The sequence below is a fragment of the Cololabis saira genome, chromosome 14 (genome assembly GCF_033807715.1).
Source record: "Cololabis saira isolate AMF1-May2022 chromosome 14, fColSai1.1, whole genome shotgun sequence".
Classification (NCBI taxonomy): Eukaryota; Metazoa; Chordata; class Actinopteri; order Beloniformes; family Belonidae; genus Cololabis; species Cololabis saira.
In genome coordinates, this window is record NC_084600.1 from 1,126,792 (window position 1) to 1,149,000 (window position 22,209).

The 22,209-nt window shown below is 39.3% G+C and overlaps 1 protein-coding gene across 3 annotated transcripts in view; it reads right to left on the reverse strand.

The window, feature by feature from the left end:
- Nucleotides 1–22,209, reverse strand: part of LOC133459444 (serine/threonine-protein kinase DCLK1-like) — an 80,729-nt gene that overhangs the window by 48,698 nt on the left and 9,822 nt on the right. For all 3 annotated transcript variants that reach the window (XM_061739368.1, XM_061739369.1, XM_061739367.1), the window contains one exon: nucleotides 1,588–1,687. In XM_061739368.1, the coding sequence (XP_061595352.1) occupies nucleotides 1,588–1,687 (100 nt within the window). The remainder of the gene's footprint in view (nucleotides 1–1,587; nucleotides 1,688–22,209) is intronic.

Sequence of the window (22,209 nt, forward strand, 5' to 3'; positions counted from 1 at the left end):
TCACTGTGGTTATAGTTTGTTCTTTGGTGAGACACTAGCAGACTATGAAAACTCTAAAAGGTATTCTTCTGGATAAATAAACTGGTTTATGATTTTATTGCTATTTGTGGGCGTTGTGAAGTAGGACGTGTCCTAGGCAGGTGGCAGGTCACGAGTGTCGTTCGGTTTAGTTATTTGTTTGTGTGTCTGTGATGGTTTTCTCATGTTACCTGGGGCCTGTACTATGAAGCAGGATTTGGGGTTAGCGAGGTAACTTCAGGTTTAACCCTGGGTTTTCAGGACTACGACGGTGGTTCACTTCTTACCGGGGTACATCGCCATGGTAACTTATGCTGAACAGCTAACCTGCTCCGGAGCAGGTTATGTTCGAGATACAGATCGCCGGGTATAAAAGCACCGCCCACTGACCAATCAGCTCTCTTGGAAAATGGCATGCCCTTTCGAAGAGAATCCAGTGGAGCTCGGTGCGCGGATCGTGAGAGGAACCCTCCGAAGAGAACGCGTATTCAGGGACCTCCAAAACCCCTTTGCTTTCCCTGATGAGTACCTGTATGAACGATCCAGATTCTCCTGCGTAGGAGGGCCCCCTCCTGTCTTCTTCTTGTCATTTTTTTTTCTGTTTGCTGCAAGTAATGTCAATGCTATTTCATTGTGCTTTTGTATACTGATATCATCCTAAAACAGAGAGTGATAGAAACACTAAAGCCTTGTACTTGTTGTGCTTCTAAGATATGAAAGTGAGCCTACTTACCGCTTTGAATTATGTTTTTATATTTATTTTTTATTTGCTCCCATGTGCGTTTCACTCCGCTGGGGTTGCAGCTGAAGGAATGAGGCTACAATTGTCATACACGCCATACGAATACATCTAAGCAACACATGCATTTAACAGAATAGACAACTGTAATTATAGTCAGATCTACTTATGCCCTAATGATGGGGCAGTGATGTTTATATCCCTATGAACTTACGCATTTATACAGTCAGCGATCTTTTGCCAGCTGTCTTTCCTGCATTTTGCAGCTGCAACTGTGTTGCTTTTTGCCTGTATTATATGCCTATACTCATCATATTTCCGTAAAATTATTGTTTGCTCTTCGCTACTGAAATAAGCGGCTCTGACAGCGGACTTCTCCATGCTTGCGATTGGTCATGCGCTGAAAACACCGCCCCTTTTATGTGCACGCGCTCATATCCAGATTGGGGAAACCTGGGTTGATATACCGAGTTGATAACCACCGTCGTGTGACCGCTTAGCGTGATTGCAATTGTCCGGGTTAGTGAATCTGGATAAGGAAAAGATATCCTGGGTATGTTGAACTTGCTTCGTAGTACAGGCCCCTGGACTGGTTTCGTTACTTAGGGAAGGAATAATAATATCTTCCTTCTTCCTTTTAAGGCAACTAAGACAAAGGGAGGCAAGGATTTGAGAAAGTTTTTCTCCCACTAGGGGAGTTTTAACTGCCATTGTTTATGTAATAATTGCTCATTGAATCGTTTTGATGTTTTTTACTGTGATTTTGACAATGAACTTCTTGAATCTTGAATCACGAATGACGGAGGAGACGTAGAAAACAGTTGCCTCACCACTTTCATCCAGCATCAAGTCATCTTGGTAGCGGAACTTCTCCGGTCCACAGGCCACAAAAATGTCCTCATCGCCAAAGAAGTCCTGTAGACACGCCACCTAGACAGAAACAAATGCATATGCAACTTGAATTGATTATTTTTCCAAGTCATTTGATGACATTTACTCTTTTTCAGCAACGTTTTGGGCTTCACAAACAGATCCAGACATTAAGCTGCCAAATGCAACGACTGCCTGTTATTAGTGGGGCTTTGATACACCGTTCACAGGCAGATCGACTAACTGCCGAGGAAGAGGAGAGGCGCTAAGAGCAGCAATTTAATGGCAGGTCTGAACATTTGGAATGACAGCGCTCCTGTCACATTCTCTGTTTCCCTCACTTCTAGTCCTAACTGTGTACTTGCACATACACAACACCCTCCAGAGGTACTTGTGCTATGTTATTTCTCTTGTGCTTTGGTGAACAAGGAAATCAACTCAGAGAAACTCCAGGGGCCGGATGTATAAACGTTACAAACACACAAAAAAGATACAAACGTGTCTAATCCATCCATTTATCAAGCATACATATGTTTCCACAGCAAATTAAGACCGGTACGATGTAAAAATAGGAAGAAATAATTTACTATAGGACATAATTTATTTTTTTTGAGGGGGGGTGGGGGGGGGGCTGATTTCTGTGTGTTTATCAGTCTTATTGGGGGTCCTTCAAATAACTGAATCTGTGCCTCTCTGTGCGTAATCATGGCCGCTCTGGCAGTGTAAGAAGATCTTACTTTTAGAGGAGAACAAATGTTGTGAGATTTTCCTGATTCTCAAGCAGGAGATGATGGTCGGTTCATGTGTGTCTTCAGGCTTTAGGAAAGCAGCCAGCAGACACCTCCACCTCCCTCCTCATCATCTCCAGGCTGTATGACTCAGACAGTCATCAGACTCAGACATGACTCAGTACAGAATATTCTGCTCACGTATCTCTGATGCTTCCAACTGATTTGGTTTCGGCCTTTAATTTGCAATCAAATCAATTATTTTTATTTTTAAATATACTTCTGCAGGGTAAATTTATGGAGGTTAGCTCGTGTCTTTGATTCTAGAATCTAGAATTCTAGAAACCAAACAATATATCATTGATTTTCTCTTTTTTACAGATGACAGTCTCAATTTACATCCTGTCAAACTCCTCTTCTTCTTTGCTCTTGCTTTCATCATCTATCATCTGAGTTACAAACAATGTTTTTATATGTAAATGAAGTAGAGTGCCTGAATCTCAAGCTGGAAATTAAAATCAGACCCAAAAACATGCGTGCACTGTCACAATGACTGGAAATACGACTGCATTTGCATGTACAATTCAATTCAATTCAATTCAATTCAATTCAATTCAATTCAATTTTATCTGTATAGCGTCTAATACAACAAAAGTTGTCTCTAGGATCTTTCCAGAGACCCAGAACATAAACCCCCGAGCAATTATTACATAAACAATGGCAGGTAAAAACTCCCCTAGTGGGAGAAAAACCTTAAGCCAAACAGTGGCAAGAAAAACTCCCCTTTAGGAGGGAAGAAACCTGGACCAGGACCTGGATCATAAGGGGGGGGGGACCTGGACCAGGACCTGGATCATAAGGGGGGACCTGTGAAGTTAATCAAACTTCTGAACTAGTTAGTCCTCATGAAACTATCACATGTTAACAGATGACAGGGCAGCCCTTCCTGAGTTCTGTCAGGGGGGTCGACTGTCCCACAACTGTCGCATTGTTAGCTTGGACCATCTGTTCAAGACCCCCATGAAGGTTGGCCTGGTGACTTCCCGGTTTGTCAATGGCCCATTGTCTTTTGGACGCATCTGTTCAGACTTTCTGTTTTTGTCCAGGAAGGCATTTGACCCCTTGACCTTTGTGTTCTTTTAAAGACTTTAAGCTAAAGATGTCTGCTTGTTTCTTCATACCAAGCCTCTTTAACTGAAAATGTCACATGTGTGACCTTTTTAACCTTCCTCTGCTACCATGTCTGTTTCTCCATCTGTTTCCTCCCATTGTCCATTCACTGTTCCTAATATGGTAATGTTCCTGTCAAAGTTTCTCAATAAAAGCTGATGCAAAGGAGGAGCCAGCAAGCATTCGTCGAGAGCATCCATAAGAGAGCCATGTTGCTCTGCAAGCTCCGACTTTGCTTCCCTTCTGCAGAAGGCTTTAAATATCATTCTAACAGCCTCTGTGTCTTTCCTTGTTTATGTTATGTTGATTTGGGACCCAACAGACCCTCCTGCCGAGGCCAGACTGGGGGTTCGGGGACGTCAACACACAGCAGACATCCACGCAGGCAGGTGGAAGCAGCAACGGGATGACCAACAATCAATGTACAATCAATGTTAGTCATGAAACTACACATTTCGATGCATCTGTTCCCTGAGGCGACTGTTTCTGCAGCCTCGGTATCTGTGCCTGCTCAGCAGCTCCCTGCGCCGGTGTTTATCAGTCTATCTCTGACCATGAGGACACGTTGCTGAACTTTCAAGTTACTCATGCACAGCAGCTTGTGCCCCAGAGAAGCAAGCAGGGGTTTCTTATCTGAAGACATGACTCCCACAAACATCAGGACATAGTGCGTGTGACCAGTAAAGAGATCCTTTTTGTTTAATAATGATCAAGAGTTCCCATTCTGCAGTTAACACCAGTATAAATACTTATGACAAAAATACATTTATAAAATACATATTTGAGTGAAGAGATAATTCCTAAATGTTCAGTCCAAGCATTATGGTCACTATCCGTGCAAGACAGATGTTGTGGCCCTTTCATTTGTAAGCTCAAACTCAGGCAATACATATTTTTATGATGACAAATACAAATGTGCCCGCTTAGAATTTCATCTCCCAGCCAAAGGCCAACCAATTTCCAACCAGTGGGAGTCTCACGCGTCATTCAGCTGGATGGTGTTACAACCGTGGACCAGGCAGGACTGGCTGAGAGCTGTGTGGTCCTTCTGCATCTGCAAGCTGCATCTGCAAGCTGCATCTGTAAACTGCATCTGTAAGCTGCATCTGCAAGCTGCACCTGTAAGCTGCATCTGTAAACTGCATCCGCAAGCTGCATCTGCAAGCTGCATCTGCAAGCTGCACCTGTAAGCTGCATCTGCAAGCTGCACCTGTAAGCTGCATCTGCAAGCTGCACCTGTAAGCTGCATCTGGAAGTCGCACCTGTAAGACGCATCTGCAAGCTGCATCTGCAAACTGCATCTGCAAGCTGCATCTGCAAACTGCATCTGCAAGCTGCACCTGCAAGCTGCACCTGTAAGCTGCGACTAGGTTTGACTGAACATTTTTTATGTCTGATTTAAACTTAAAGAAACTTTAATTACACCCTGCAGGCCAACCATCAAATTTAGTTCCCAAGCAATCAATATTCCAAATGAAATCTCATAAAAGGCAGCGATACTGTCGGAATAGGGTTTATGAAAGAGAGCGATTCATTTAGCCACTATGACAAATTTGCAAGTAAAAACCTATTAAGACCCTTTAATACTTTAGACTGTTTGCATGTCTAGCACTGCCTGGAGTTTAAAAAAAAATAAACACAAAGCAACTGCTGTTGCATATCCATGGCAATTAACATCCAAAAATCCATTTAGTTTCTCATTAGAAACTAATAAACAGCCAAAAAGTACGCCACAGCTGATGTAACAGCATCATCAACCAAATGTCAAATGAACAGGAGAGATGCCATTCAGTGTGCGTGAGAGAGTGAGAGTGAGAGTCCTGCTTTACCCCCATACACTGGAAATGAGCCGAGAGGCAGACCCAAACAAGCTCCATCATTCTGTTTCCATTTCACTTTCTAATCAAGACTTAGCATGTGTGTGTGTGTGTGTGTGTGTGTGTGTGTGTGTGTGTGTGTGTGTGTGTGTGTGTGTGTGTGTGTGTGTGTGTGTGTGTGTGTGTGTGTGTGTGTGTGTGTGTGTGTGTGTGTACATACAGTACATCCAGAAACACACCACACTGATACAAATATCTGGCTTGATCTACTAAAAAAAATAAGGCAACTTTTTGCATGAGATAATTATGTAGATCAAGAAAATCTAGTCTTTGTATAAACTAATTAATTTTTTGTATGTAAATAATACATTTTGCAAGTACAGTCAACTTAATTGTGTTAAGTTTACTTTATCAAAATTAAGTTGACTTTTAAAAGGAAAAAAGAAAAAAAGGAAAATAAGTAATTCTTTTTATTAAAATTAAGTTGACTTTACTTGCAAACATTAAGTTGACTTTACTTGCAAATTAATTTTGTACATACTAGTAGTATAGTCTTTATACAAAGACTAGTCTTTCTTGATCTACATAAAAATCTCATAAGAAAAAGTCGCCTTAAATTTTAGAGAGTAGATCAAGCAAGATATTTTGGTAACCCTTTCTTTTACAGTACAGTAATAAAAAGTAAAAAATAAAACGTAAAATGACAAAAGTGCTTAATTCACTCTGCACGTAATCTGCTGCCATTTACACGCACCACCAGCTGAAAAATAGCAGATCTACAAACTTATAGCGCAGCACTCTGCCCTGAGTGCAGCGATATGAGCTTGTAGATTACACATTGCATGCGGTTATATAATCGTGAGATCTGTTGTACACAGACCACTTTAAGAATATTTGTCTCTTCTCGTACATTCACCACAGTTCCCCCACATATATTTCTATGACTCCTATCAAACAGCTGAACAACTATTAAAAACCTCTCATAAAGTAGCATGCGAAACCTTGGTCACCTCTGCTTAAAATGGTTTCCACTTTAAATAGTTCTATAAATAAAGGATAAAGTGGTCCCAAGAGTCATAAACCAACATAGTGATGAAAAGTTTTCAATGAGCCTAGTGTTTTTGCTGATATATGTGTTCTCAAATTAAATTTTATTTGTTCATCATTAGGGAAAGGTGACATGACGCATTTACTGAAGCATTAATACTCCTAAAACCTTGCTTCAACAAGGTTTTTCAAAGCAGGTGGAACAATAGCTGAAGTCAAAATGTCATGTGACTTGACATATCATCATAACTGCATCTGCTTTTAGATGTCATGGGAGATGTTATTTATATATTATATATTGATCACAACCATTAATGTTTCTTTTTTTAATAATTCAGGGTGTAAGTACCAAGAGGTAAGCTTGCAAAAAATGCAACCATAAATCCGAAAAAGTCACAACATGAAGAATGCTTATTTAAAAAACACATCAGCACTATTCCAAGATGTTCAATGTTTTTTCTTATTATTATCAACTTCTTTTAATTTGTTAATATACTCCAATTCTTGCATTTCTAGTCTGCAACACATTCCCCCAAAAAGTTTGATGAAGGCAAAATTGTGCTAGTGGGAAAGTGGGAAAGTGTATTTTTCTCAAATGGCTGCACAGGTGATCCTAATAATGATCTGGTAGAAAACACTATTCATGAAATGTTGATTTTTTTTTTCCTTAAAGGGGACCTATTATGGCATCTAATACCTATTTTAAACAGGCCTTGAATGTCTTAAAACAAGCTTTTGATTGTTTTTGCTAAATAAATTAGAAATTCAGATCTCTAAACCATGTCTTCATCATCCCAGTCTCTAACCTCATTATCTATGCGGGATTCTGAGTGGGCGGGGCTATGATAATGAGGCACTGTGCTGATTGGCTAGTGTTTAGCTAGTGTCCATCAATCCATACTAATACATTTCTCCAAAATGAGTATGGATAGGACATACTATTGAGTACGTACTAATGTTTCGGACGCACTAAAAAATCTCACATACTGTTTTTGCTACTCATTAGGGTGGAAGGACGCAGCTCATGTAAATATGCATGTAGTGAGAAGAATCAGTGTTCTAGGAATCTCTTCTCAAGAAAGGCTCACCCTGTGTTCCAGAACATAATCAGGCTATTCCAGAATGCTATTAGCACCAAGTCCAAAAGCAGGGGTCGTCGATGGTATCAGTGCTGTTTAAACCTATCTGATGGCAACAACAATGCAAAAAAATCTACATTGAGATTTTAAACCAACCTATACTGCCTTCATGTACACATTTTTGCAGGGATGTTTCTACATTAATATCAACAAAAATAAAAGCAAAACAGAATGTGGTGACACCTTTAAACTAATAGCCAAAATTAAACATTTTTTATATATTCTATATATATTTTTAGATATACTGTTCATAATTATAACACTAGAGGTTCCAGTCAGCTCAAATGAACAATTCCAAGGACCAATCATCTAAAGAGATCTTTTATTTATAGATCAGTGACTTTGTGGAATAACCTGCCTCAAAACCTCTGCTGCATATACAACAAATTAACTTTTAAAAAGAATCTTAAAGTCTACTTAAAATTGTAAAGTTTTTTGTTGTTTGTTTGTTCTTTTTGCATTCTGTATTATTTAATATTTTTCATTTCTTTAATGTAATTTTATCTAGTATCGAACTTGTCATTGTGCATTGAGTTAAATCATGTAATCACTTTGTATTTGCAATTGTATAATTCTGTATGTTTCTTTTTTTTGTGGACCCCAGGAAGACTAGCTGGTTGCTATGGCACCAGCTAATGGGGATCCTTAATAAAATAATAATAAAAAAAACAACAACCACACATTGGTTCACTGTAAGCCACTGAAAGGATTCAGAAAAAATAGAGTTGCCATGGAAATAGTGCCCTTGATGCACTGGTGCATGGTTGTGGTGTCCACTTACTACACCAGGTATGTGGATGCATGTGGACGCATGTGGACGCATGTGGACGCATGTGGACGCATGTGGACGCATGTGGACGCATGTGGATGCATGTGGACGCATATGGATGCATGTGGACGCATGTGCATGCATGTGGACGCATGTGCATGCATGTGGACGCATGTGCATGCATGTGGACGCATGTGGATGCATGTGGATGCATGTGGACGCATGTGGACGCATGTGGACGCATGTGGATGCATGTGGACACTGCGTTAAACAAGCTGCATCATGCATATCTTATTTACTACGAGGATGACGTGCAATGAGACATTAATTCATAAATCCACACAAGAGCACATAAACACCGCATGATGATGTTGTTTTATTGAATCATGACACATACTGTACCTCAGGACTGGCCTGACTGTCTGACTGCTAGCGGCCTGTAAAAAGACTATTACCAGGAAATGGTTATCACAGGAGAGCCCAACTTTAAAGGTATGGATAGAAATTACAATGGAAATTTATAAAAGGGAGAAGATAACGGCATTTATTAATTATAAATTGGAGAAATTCACCTCATACTGGGAAAACTGGGTCAACTACGTCACGCTCCATAATTTTTAATTTATTGATTTAATTTTCTCAAGTCAATGACTGTGTTATGTTGAAAAGATCGCTCCCTACTTGTACATAGTAGTTTTTGGTGGTTTGTCTTTCTTTTCATTGTTTGGACATAAAACAAAAACATTATTCCGACATTTAGGACAGACAACAGATGTATGATGCATGCATACATGATGTATCGGATGTGAAAGTCTAATGCTGAATGTCAATAAAAAGACTGTCAATAAAAAAGAATCATGACACATCGCTTTCTTAAAAAAAAAATAGACTGATCACAGTTAGCTGAGCTTTCACAAAACTCTTGAAAAGATAGAACAACTGATGGAGGAAAAAGTAGCAGGCATCAGTGGAAATAACAATAAAGAAAATCAAACAAAACAAGTCTGGGATCTAAAAAACAGAAAAGATTGAACCCTCCAAGTCCCCAGAGTTAGGAGGAAAGGAGCAGGCAGAGGGGAATGAGCTGGGTGTGTTCTGACTGGTGCTCCGGTGACAAACACGCTGCCTGGATGTCTGTGCTGCCATCGCACAAACAACCCCAGCAGTCACACAACACCTCCCTTCCCTTCCAGCTGTCCAAGGCACACGGATGTGACCACACAAGTCAATGCACTTTGAATGCAAAAAAGGGATAATTATTTTATCTGCTATTTATCCATAGGCAGAATTTTAAACAGTAAATGAACATTTAAATGAAGATTATTGTCTCTTCCTCCTGAGGAGAGAGCTGTGAAAATATCTCCTGAAAATGTTTCTGAGCAAACCTTTTCACGTACTCCCAGCGCCATCTAGTGTACGACCACTGAACTTCTCCTTCCCTGTCTACCCCTCGACCTTCTATCTCGGTATTTCTTGCTCCTTTTTTCTTTTACCTTAAATACAGATCACATTTTGGAAACCTGCCGGGTTTGGGCAGAAAAAGGTGCTGCAGAGAATGTAAACATAAGCATACAGTAACCACAAGTTACACCAGATGGTGGCGCTGTTTTATAACTACACGGTAGGAGTGAACATGTGTTGCAAGAAAGTTTTCTCAGATGATCGCCCAAAAAAAGAAAAAGATAATGACAACTGTGCAGTTTTCAAATTGCTAAATGCAGAGCATTAATGCATTGATAAGCATTTGCAGTATTTGGTGAAAGGGCAGATCAAAGCATGTAACTGAGTAAACCTGAAAACCTTTATCGAGTCCATGCTCCAGTATCCCTTCCTTATATCCTTATATCTACCTTATATAGTACGTAGTATTGATTAGGCAAATTATATATATATATACATATACAGTATATATATATATATATATACATATATATATATATATATATATATATATATATATATATATATATATATATATATATATATATATAAAATCAATACTACATTTATCAAACCCATAAAAGATGCACAGAAACAAAAACACAAAGAAATGTTTTGTTAATTTATGATTTCATAAATACAATTACCTTAGCATGGTTGTTGGGATTTGTGTTCTTATTTGTCTGTTCTACAGTTATTCATTGGTGTTTTTGCTTTTCGTGTTGTGTTTTGAACCTAAGGGCCACCAAAGCTTTTTCTGTTAGTTAGCCATGGGTTTGGATTGTTGCCATGTAGAAATGTCCTAAACAAAACACCCAATCATCCATCCATCCATCCATCCATCCATCCATTATCTATACCCGCTTTATCCTCTGCGGGGTCACGGGGGTCTGCTGGAGTCTATCCCAGCTAATTACAGGTGAGAGGCCGGGGGTTACACCCTGGACAGGTCACCCAATCAATTAATACAAAAAAATGGATAGCTGTGTTTTTACTTCACAATAGAACAAATTACTTTAACTTTAGTCTTTTTGTACTTTAGCTGACAACAAACAGAGGCACGTTTCTGTCAGGGTGAGTCAAACAAGCACACAGCTAAAAGCCAGAAAAGAAAGAAAAAAATACAGAAAACTCGACCAATAATCAGCTACACCACAATGAAATCCCAGTGGTTACACCGAGGCCATGCTAAGGGCAACATAATCCAACCCACAGAAATCCCACACTAGCGTGGATGAGCTGCATGCAGCTCATGGAGCTGTCCATGGTGCTGAAGGCACAGCCAAGCCAAGACAAGCACACACAACCCTCGGCCACAAACTGAGGACACAGAAAAAGACAAATGGACATCCAGAAAGACATTCAACGACACGCTGACATTGCAGCAGATGATAGACTGATACAAATATAATGAGGAATAAAAATAACATAAAGGGCAAAGCATTTGTTGAAAACATACGTTGAGAACATCCATGGACTCATGAGAAGGAATAGCAAGACCAAACTTTAGTTAGAAAAAAAGATACCAATGGAAAAACTTTTAATATTTAAAAAGCAATGTGTCAAGGCTGTAGCATATGTAATTATTATTTCAGATAGTCAGAGAGTTTATGGACAATGGCAAAGAATGTCATATTGTACTCCCACTGAGTGGCAGAAAGACTGAGTGGCAGCGTAAACCTTCAGTTTGAGCAACTGGAAAACATCTAAAATGGGAAAGAGCTGTTGTGGGATAGACTGTACTCATAAATTTCGGAGTTATCGTTTTACAGACTGCCAAAAAATAAGCTTAAGAGAGACAAATGGATCGCTGACATTCACAGAAACAACTGGATTCCAGACACCGAAACGTTGATTTGATTGTTCTCATTTTGTATCAGGTAATGTTGGATTTTTGGGTAGCTAACGTTAAACGGTCAAATCATAAAGTTCGGTCTCCTCATCACTTTAATTTCTACAACAAATCCTGCCTTGAAGTCGGACATAGCGTCAAGACTTTTGTATGCCTTCAAGCTTTGCTTCATGTATTTCCCCGGCGTAGAAATTAAGTACATATAAATGTCAGGAAACTGGATTCGTGGACAAATATTAATGTCCATGGACCACTGGTTCTTGGGGTAACTGTACCAAATATTAATGTCCATGGACCACTGGTTCTTGGTAACTGTACCAAATATTAATGTCCATGGACCAATGGTTCTTGGGGAAACTGTACGGGTCATTGTCAAGTCCAACTGCCTTTAATTTAAGCCGATAATCAGCTGTTATCCCGTCTTCTCCACTAGTTGCAGCTGTTTTTGCCTCTCAGTGCAGTAAGGGGGCTGGTCCAGTGGGGAAGTGACGTCAATGCAAACCCTCTATTGGTTTCCTCTGCAGACTAGCCAGTTTACTAGTAAGTGATGTCCTGTGTGATTACAACATATTGTTGGCATTATACTACACTGTAATAATATGCATAATAACCGCTTAAGGAGCAATATTTGAATGAAACTACAATGTAGAACTCAACTGACACAGTAGCAATTTGAACATACCAGATTTCATATTGATATGTAGCATACCTAAATATAAAAGTAAAGGTTTTTTGCTCTTGAAATGAAACAGCCAGAGGGAAAGGAGACACATAAATGACAAAGGGGCACACACCCTTAAAGTAGGAACAGCAGACGGAAATCAGTGTGAGGCAGGAGGAAGGTTAAAGCCCTTTGTTGCCAGAGGGGGAGCTGACACACCACTGCTTCCTTAATCAGCTCAGCACACCAACAGCCCCATTTGATCAGACAATACTCCGCCAGGAAAGGAGGGGTATCAAAGAGAATACAAAACAAAAAGAGGAAAAGAGAGAAGGTGCAAGGTGACATGAAGCCAATTAACTGTGTTGCAGTGTAACTGCACACACCTAAAAAGCAGTGCATACTGTAGCAGCTCGCCAGCCTGCCTGGTGGCTCCGTTGCGTAACAGCTTATATAACAGCTGCTGCTCCACAGGGGTAGAACAAACTTTTTATGAGGCTGTGAATCAGTTTCTTTTCAAAATGTGGTAAGAAGAATGTTTCGCTCCTTGGTGTGCCTGGAGCCCTTTGTGTTTGAAGTCATAACACAGATTTTAAAAAGGAAATAGATTTTCAAAGCATCAGCTACAATTTGATGTATTTGTTCCAAATAGTTTCTATCACGTTGTGACATATTGTACTGTAACTTCACCGGTCTTGATGTGTCTCTCACCCTGCCTCGTCTTCTGATAAAGCCCAGGTTGTTCCTTCCTTCACTGGTTTCCACTCTTTGTGGATCTCTTTGATCATTCCACACGGTTAACTGGAATTCATTACACAGAATAGTTCATGAGCATGAAGATACAGACAAATAATGGAGTAAGGTCTGTGGAACAGACTGAGTGTGGATCTGAAGCAATGTCCAAGCATCAACCAGTTTAAAAACAAATATGAACAAATTATTTTTACAAGATACAGGGAGGAGGGGGCTTGAGGGGATTTTGGTTGCTTTTGGGGGTTGATGGTGATGGAGCCTATCCCAGCTCATTTCAGGTGAGAATATATATATATATATATATATATATATATATATATATATATATATATATATATATATGTATATATATATATATATATATATATATATATATATAAATAAATATATATATATATATATATACACACACATACATACATATATATATGTATGTATGTGTGTGCATGTGTGTGTGTGTGTGTGTGTGTGTGTGTGTGTGTGTGTGTGTGTGTGTGTGTGTGTGTGTGTGTGTGTGTGTGTATGTGTTATAAATGTATATATAGATATATATATATATATATAGATATCTTTTGTTTTTTGTATAGAAATTAAATTAATTTTGATTACAATGAAATAGAGTTTAGGATTTAATACGTTGTTACTTCTTCCTACTCCTTTTCGAGCATGTTAATTATGATGGATGCATGTTTTTATTTATATTTTTGTTTTTTTTGTTTTCTTATTTATTTATTATTGATTATTATTGTTTTGTTTTGTATTCACTACGGTTTCATGTTCGAAATTAAAATTTCAATTCAATTCTATGTGTGTGCACACCAAAGACGTATAAAAGATGGATGACACCACTGTGATGCTTCTCTTCAGACAGACTCATGTTTGTCATCTCTGTGTTAATAGGAGCCAGAGGCAATAAAAAATAAAAGAATTGCATTTCTGATATGGACTGGACATTTGAGCATGTGGATCTAAGGAGGGTTTTTCGAATCAGCCTCAAATTGAAACTCAAGGAACTTAAGGTTTTCAAAGTTGCTGATTGGTACATAAACACAATAATTAGTTTGATAAAATAACGGTTTATGTTATACGTATTTCTAAAGTATGAGTAAGTGTGGTTTTAATTGTCTACTTGCTTATTTGCAACTATATATTATTTTCACTGCTGGTTTACAATATATTGATTGGTGAATTAAACAGATTCATCATTCCAAAGTCAATATTTGGTGCGTATATGCAATTACAAATGAATACACTGGTGAAAGTAAAGCATCATTGCATTACTTTTCCACCTTGCATCTGAGCAATAGAGGGCCAATGAGGGCAAGGAATTTACATTTCTTCTTAATTTCTGCTTTAAATGTTTCACCAAAATATGTAAAAAGCCAAGGGGGGTAAGTACAACAGAAAAAAATGCCTGTAAAAGTGCCTTCTGAGTTTGTGTTGATTAGCATTTGAAAAGGGACAAAATGGAGGAAGTAGCAGAAATCAAAGAGGAGGATGTTTTCCTAAAATATTGACAGTTAAGATGGAGCCCTGAAGCAAATACAGCCAGACAGAAAAGCTCTCAAAAAGATTTTAAATACTGTGCACTATTGGTTCTGACGGCACCTTAGAAAGCATTATGTAAAAAAAGCAACAGTTGCACAAACATGAGCAAAGAGCTGAGAAGTCTCTTTTCATAATCAGAGATGGCAAGGGATTTGTATCAGTCCAAAATGGCACAGTGCAAAAAAGAAAAACAACCAAAAAAACTGCCGCTTCAGAGTGGTGCATATTGCATTAATATTTCATTTAAGAATCGAGAAAATTCTGAGTCATAACTTTGAAAAGCACAGCGCGTTTGCCATTCAGCTGCTTTGCAGAAAAGCGCTTTCCAGGTTAGAGCCTGACGCCTGAGAGATGTCAGTCCTGCTCTGGAAGCAACTAAAAGCAAGAAACATGATATTATTAATATGATTGATCAGATATTAGGCAAAAAGTTACCAATGGATCCAAGGTTTTTTATTCTGGGTATATACCCAACTACGCCAAAATTACAAAATAAAGAATCTAGACTTGTAGATATGTGTATATTACAAGCTAAACGTATCATTTCCCTTAATTGGAAAAATGTTGATGGACCAAGAATTGGAAGATGGATTAAAGAGATGGCTTTAAACATGACAATGGAAAAGATAACTTACATTATTAGACGGAAGCAACATGTCTTTGATGACATCTGGAGACCTTTTATATGTTTTTTAAGACATGATACTAATGTTCAGCAGGAGGAGGCTCAGAGGGAGTAGAATATCCATGTTGGGTGATATAATGATATAATGGCCTGAAAATGTTCTTGAAATACATCAATGTCATAATTGATCTCAGTATTTGTATGCATGTATTTGTATGTATGTATTCACACGGGCATGCATATACTGTATATCACATCCAGGGTCCTTATTCAATGGGTATCTATGTTTAAGTGTTTCTTAATCGATACTATATCTATTAATGTTTTTCCCTCTTTTGCTCTATTTTTTTTTTGTATTATTATTCTAACCATTTTTCTTATTCTTTCTAGGGGATGAGGGGATGGGAGGGAGAACGGGGAGAAAAGGTTTGCTTTGTTGCCTGTAACAGTGACTGATGTTTGACTTGTTGGAAACTGCAAACAAAAATCTAATAAATACATTTAAAAAGAAAAAAAAGCAAGAAGCATGGGACAAAACTTCCCTACTACATATTCATTAGACGCAGATTAAAAGAGAAATGGAGAGAGACGGAGAGAGCCGAGAAAGTAAATGAGTCAGACAGACAGTGCGTGTGATAAAGTTGTGGCATTACTGTGTTCTCAATAGCATTGCCAGAGATGGAAACGTCTGCCATCGATCTTAATTTGGCAGCGTCCCGACTGCAACCAGCCCCCCAGTCTGCTACAGTGTATCTTCACATGCAGACAGAGACACGCACACGCTGGCTGCCTCGCTGAATCAGCAGCAGACAGACAGACAGACAGACAGACAGACTAAACATGCTCTCAATAGCTTATTTATACACGCACAGACAGTGGTCTACTTTCAGGACTTTTTTGCCTGGGAATCTATAAGCCATTTATCATTCGGAGTCATTCTGTGTGAATCTACTGCGCAGTAGCAAACAGACTGTCTGCTCTCTCACCCTCTCATATACTGTGCTGGGTAGCTGTGACTCAGCAAATCAGCAGATGGATTTTACTACAATCATCCAACGCAGAACTAAAAGTGACATTATCAGTAAACAATACATCTAACTAGACCTTAAAAAGCTGCTACACACTGTATGTGATTGTGAGGGTCATCTCCACATTGCATCATTCAAAGTGTTACTTGATGACGCTGCTGCAGCATCTTTTCCAGAGTTTTTGCAGAGTCAGATAGGAGGTAGGGAGGCAATGAAAAGAGAAACACTGAGAAAAAGTGAAGGAAACCAGAAAAAAGGTGATATGATGTACAGAAAACACAAATACAAAGCATGAGGGTGGGGGAAAAGATAGGGGGTAACTGAAAGAGTAATGCCATATGTTAGAGCCCCTCGGTTTAGGGGTGCATGCAGAGTATGCTAATTAAATGAGGATTAAACATCCGTAAAAATGAATGGAACATTGCCAGTGAAACACTGATACAAACAAGGATGAGAGGAAGAGTATAATCAGGACAGACATAGATGATGCTGAGAGCAGATGATTTAATCAGAAGAGGACTAAACATATTATGAATGCATGAAGAATCGTGCAGATATAATGCAGTAAGTACAGGGAAAATTACAGAGGGGGAAGATAAAAAAGAAATTGAGACGCAGACAAAAATGGATGGAGAAAAAGAAAGTCAAATCTGTTTGGCCGTGCCAGCAAGGAGAGGAAGAAGCCAGCACTGCAGACTGCAAACAAGAGACTACTTCATTCCTCTCCCTCATATCAGTTTCATTGTTACTCGTGTCAGTGTTACGGCTGCCAACAGAGAAACATCTAGGGCTGGGTATCGATTCCATTCCGATTCTTAGGATTCAGAATCGATTATCACCATTTGATTCGATCCGATTCGATATTGATTTGGGTTAGAGTTATTAAGAATGTTTTTTGAGCTGTCGCCTGAATTATATGACTGTAAAATAACTAGGGAAATAATAATTTCATAATAATTATTGTGAAATAACTAAGAAATAAATATCCATTTAAAGTTTAAAAAAAGAAAGAAATTGCAACAGCTCGTGCAGTAAACAAATCATTTTAGCTTGTCTAATTTATTCTGTCACCAGACACTTGTCCTGGCATCCGAGGAACACGATGCCATTGACGGGAAGCAAAACCGTGGTGATTTTACACACTCCACTGTTGCGACTTTTTCCTTTTTTCCAATATTTATTTCCAAAAAAGGGGCTTGCAAACATAAATCAATGCGGCTCCACAATTAGGGAAAAATCCAACGAAACGAAAACTGTTTAGAAAAGTTACTAAAACAGCGTGAAATGGTCAAAATTGGCATTTAACCACAGCTGCCTTCTGTCTGACATTTCCGCCTGACTGACTCACACACACCCACACACCACACCGGTCCCAATATTGAGGGGTGTGTCCCGGCCCCACCCATCCAACAATTATTATTATTAAATAAAATAAATAAAATAAACTCAGGTACTGTTTAACATAACCTAATTACCAAGCCAAGATAATTCAAAGTAACAGATCAACTTCATAAACATCCTGAACTAAACTTTTTTCTAAACTAAGGATAAGAAATGAAGAAATGGCTACAACAACACTAATATAACATTTTGAAATTAAGTTGAAATATCCAGCATTTTCTCTAAAGAAAAGTTCATTTAGTTCAGGAGTTTTCAAAACCAGCGGTTTGTTAGCGCTACTGCTACTCTTCGACGCCATGTTCATTATTTGATAGTTTCCCACCACGCCCCTGTGTGAATTAAATGATGTGACGACTCAGATTAAAGTTCACCGGGCGAAAATATAATGATGAAAAAAAAACTATCTTTAGACATACAAATCGATTTTTAAGAATTAATATGAGAATTGATTTAGAATCAGAAAATCGATTTTTTTCAACACAGGCCTCGAAAAATCCTACTGAAAATGATAAGGATAAAACTGTCAGCCTCATGTTGACAGAGAATAAAAGAGCAGAGATCCGGTGGGTATCCAAGCCCAGACTGGTGAACCGGTGATGGCTCACCAGTCAAACACTGGTGCTCCATAAAGTCCAGCAGAAAGCACTGATTCTAGATGGAACAATCGCCAGTGAAAGCTACTGTACATTTGGAGGCTGAAGAAATACCACGTGTTGAAATAGGAAGAAAAATATGTGGAAAGTGAAGGCCACGGTGGTGCCAGTGGTGACTGAAGCATCTTCCATGCTGGGACGGGAACAGATTCCAGGACCAACATCAGCCGTGGCTTAAGGCTTTTCTCCCACTAGGGGAGTTTTTATCTGCCATGTAATAATTGCTCGGGGGTTTATGTTCTGGGTCTCTGGAAAGATCCTAGAGACAACTTCTGTTGTAATAGACGCTATAGAAATAAAATTGAATTGAATTGAATGTCAGTCCAGAAGAGCAGCCTTAAGAACAGATAAAGCTGGTCATACACTGTGCGATATTTTAAATCGTTTGATTCAGCCTCATCTCACACTGCACGACTGAGTTAAAAAGTTCACAGCCCACGATTTATGGTCTCACACTGTACGACCCGATGCTCTGATGCTCCGTCTGCTCACACTATACGTTCATAATCCTCACGTCGGACTTCTGTTACTGGAACTGCAACGTCAAAAAGAAGTGGAAGAAGAAGAGGAACCCCGAAGTGGGAGACACCGAAGATGTTCCGTAAAAACAAACGCGCTGCCTTGGCAATTTGTGCCATCCTGTGTGGCGATAAATAAAAAAAGAAAAGACGACATTGTGTTTGGACAAGGAATTGGCTGGGCAGACGTGAGCAGTACGGTCTTTCAATCCTTCAGCCAGAACTGGAGGAAAGCAGCAAGTTGTATTGGTCTAACGTGCTATATGCAGCCGTTGCCAATACTATCTACTGTATACGTACGTTTTGGCACTTTTTCGGTCTTTTTTTTTTATTGCACATGCTCTCTGCGAAAGGATGAGGCCAATCGGGTCATAGCTGCTTCAACTGTCCGATTCCTTCACGAGGAGCGACCAGGATTTCAAACAAGTTTGATTTTCTTTCCTGGGTTCAATTCCCGCTGGGGACGCTGTGGGCGCTGAAGTGCGTGTTAGTTCCCCCATGACTTCAGCACCCACACCCTGGGTGGGTATGGTGAAAGGATCTTTCTGTGTGGAGTTTGCATGTTCTCCCCGTGTTCCCTTGGGTAGCTAATGTTCTCTACCCTCACAAAAACATGCAACAGTCCTGGGCTATACATGCCCCCTCTGGCCAACAGGGGCGCCAGATGGGGTGGGGAGGATCTGGCCGGAATAACGTGATCCTTCCACGCGCTACGTTGGCCGGAGAAACCCCACCCTGTCTGGTGAAAAGATGCTGCTGCTCACTCCTCAGGTTAAGGAGGAGACCTGAGCTCAGTGCAGGGCCCTCCCGGGGTTGGTAGAGGATGGCAATGCCCAGGACTGTTTAGGTAGGAGCACTGGGTGATAAAATGGGGGAAAAAACCGGGATAAAAATATAAAAAAAAAAAAAAAAAAAAAAAAAGTTAGATTTTCTTGCGAGCACACGATTCGTGATCGGGAGTTCGTCGTGAGGTGTTAATCTCTCGTCGTTACTCTCTCGTCGTTACCCCACATTTACTGCACGAGGCACGACCAACGATTGAGTCGAAATCGATTGGCCCGATCCAAAAAATAGTCGCACGAGTGGAAAATCGGTTCCAAAACGAGCCGACAATCGCACAGTGTATGCCCGGCTTAACATAGAAACCTCCAGCTCCCCGGTCACATACAGGGCAACCACCCACAGAGATGGACAAGGAGGGAGGATGAGATATTGTCTGCAGGATTATACACGTGGAAGGCTAATAGTTGCTGCCTCGCTTTAGTTTTTTAATCTTTAGCTTATCTGAAACGTACAAACTGCATCAAATTAACTGGAAAACTAACTTTCTTGACTGGTTAACATTTGTGGGATTCCTTTTTTAGGTGACGGGTATCCAGGCCAGGGGCCAAGACGCCAACAAAAGGCCCGTAAGTGACTATCTGCAGCCTAAGCATGCATGAGCCTGGCATGGCTTAGGCCTGGCAGCTGGGGTCCGACATGGCGGCGTGTGAGTAAACAGAGCTTAGATAGTATAAATAGGCCAGCCATGTCAGTGTTCTAAGCCACTTACGAGTAGTCTGCCGTCTTGATCAGACCAGTCCAGTTGGACCTAATGTGCTAATGTGTGACATCACAGCAGGTCAACCGGTTCCCAGGCAACTAGATTAAATTATCACAGAAAGCTGGCAAGGCCACGAGCTTCCAGGGGAATACCAGGTTGTGGTAACGTCAAAGAAGAAGGGCAGGATCTACACACAATCAAAACAGTACAGGGGGTGGAACTTGAACTAGTCTTCCTAACAATCTCATATTACTGGCAGAAACATGATACCCAAAACGATGAAGGTGGCCCAAGCTTTCACACGGAGTATCAAGTAATCACAGAGACGTGAAGCCAACCCAGTTCAGCATGGAACTAAAACAAAGTCAAAACATATCACCATTTAAAAAAAGATACAAAGAAACATTCTATTCAAAATACAGATACGAATAAACATGTAGATATGAACATTTATTAATATATGAAGATATATAATGTATATTGTGGATATAGATATGTTATAAGTAGGTATGTATATGGATATATTGAGTTGTATTATATGTACAGTATTTGTGTATCTATATCTCTATTAATATATACTGATTTATAGTTATATGTAGATATGTCGATATATAGATTTATAGTAATTTTTATGTATATAATTGGAGGTAAATGTATGAACCAATGTATATATAGCATATCTACTCTTATATAGTTATTCAAGTATATTGTTATATCATTGCTGTTTATTGTTCTCTATTATATTGTAGTATTATAGTAAACTAATGATAATGTAATACTATGCATTATAATTACTTCTATTAGTACATACATACATAGTAGCACAAATAAATGCTGGGTTTTCTTTTGTTTACCTTGATTTGCTTTGATTTTGACTATATTTATATATACATATAATTAAAAAATAAAAGCGCTGTACATATATATATATATATATATATATATATATATATTTATTTGTATTCTGTTTGGTCACTTTTTTGTACGCTCTTTTATCATGCATGTTCGAAATAGAATCTTCAAATCAAATCAAATCAAATCAATTCTTCCTTTAGATCACTATAGAACAGGAATAAAATGTAAATGAGGCTCTGACATTGAAAAGAACAACAACACCAGAAACATAATTTTATGCTAAAAGTGCACGATGTGGTGGCATTATGTTCTAAACCGATAGAAGCATTGTTTTGGTCTAACAGTCAAGCAACAATGCAGACACATACAATCTAACGTGTAGATGAAAAGCCTAAACAAAAGAGCTGAACATATCCGTCACCAGTTCCTACATTATTCATTTCAGTCTGCTCTAGCAGCAGCGTCTTTCTCTGAACGGAGCTTCTGACAATGCTTATGAAGGATAAGCAGAGAGGAAGCCACCCCCCCCCGTCTGTTTCTGGCCTCATTAGGAGGGGGTTAATGAAAGTAAGAAGCACAAGTTCCTCGGTAGCTCTGCTGGGACTCCATGTTGCTGGCAGCCGGGCCCAGAAACCTACTTCTGCCGTGACGGCTGCAGCTCACACACACAACACACGCATGCACCACTGTACACACACATGCACAAGCTTGACTGAACCTTTAAGGCAACCTTATCCTTATGCACACTCAGATAATTACCTTTAGCACACTCCCCATGTTCAGTCATGTATATTCAAGTGCCACTGATACAAGTTTGCTGCCATCCCACAGCTCTTCCATCAGTCATTCATATAGATACAAAATGTATCTTAGTGTTAGTTTTCAAATACTGAATAAAATATGTCTCGTTTTATTACTGTGTCTAGAATTCTGTTATACTGATGTTTTTTTCTCTTAAACTCATCTGTAATGGTCAAGCTAACATGGATTAACAACGTTTGATAGTGGGTTTAAATTTCCCACAGGCTTAGATTA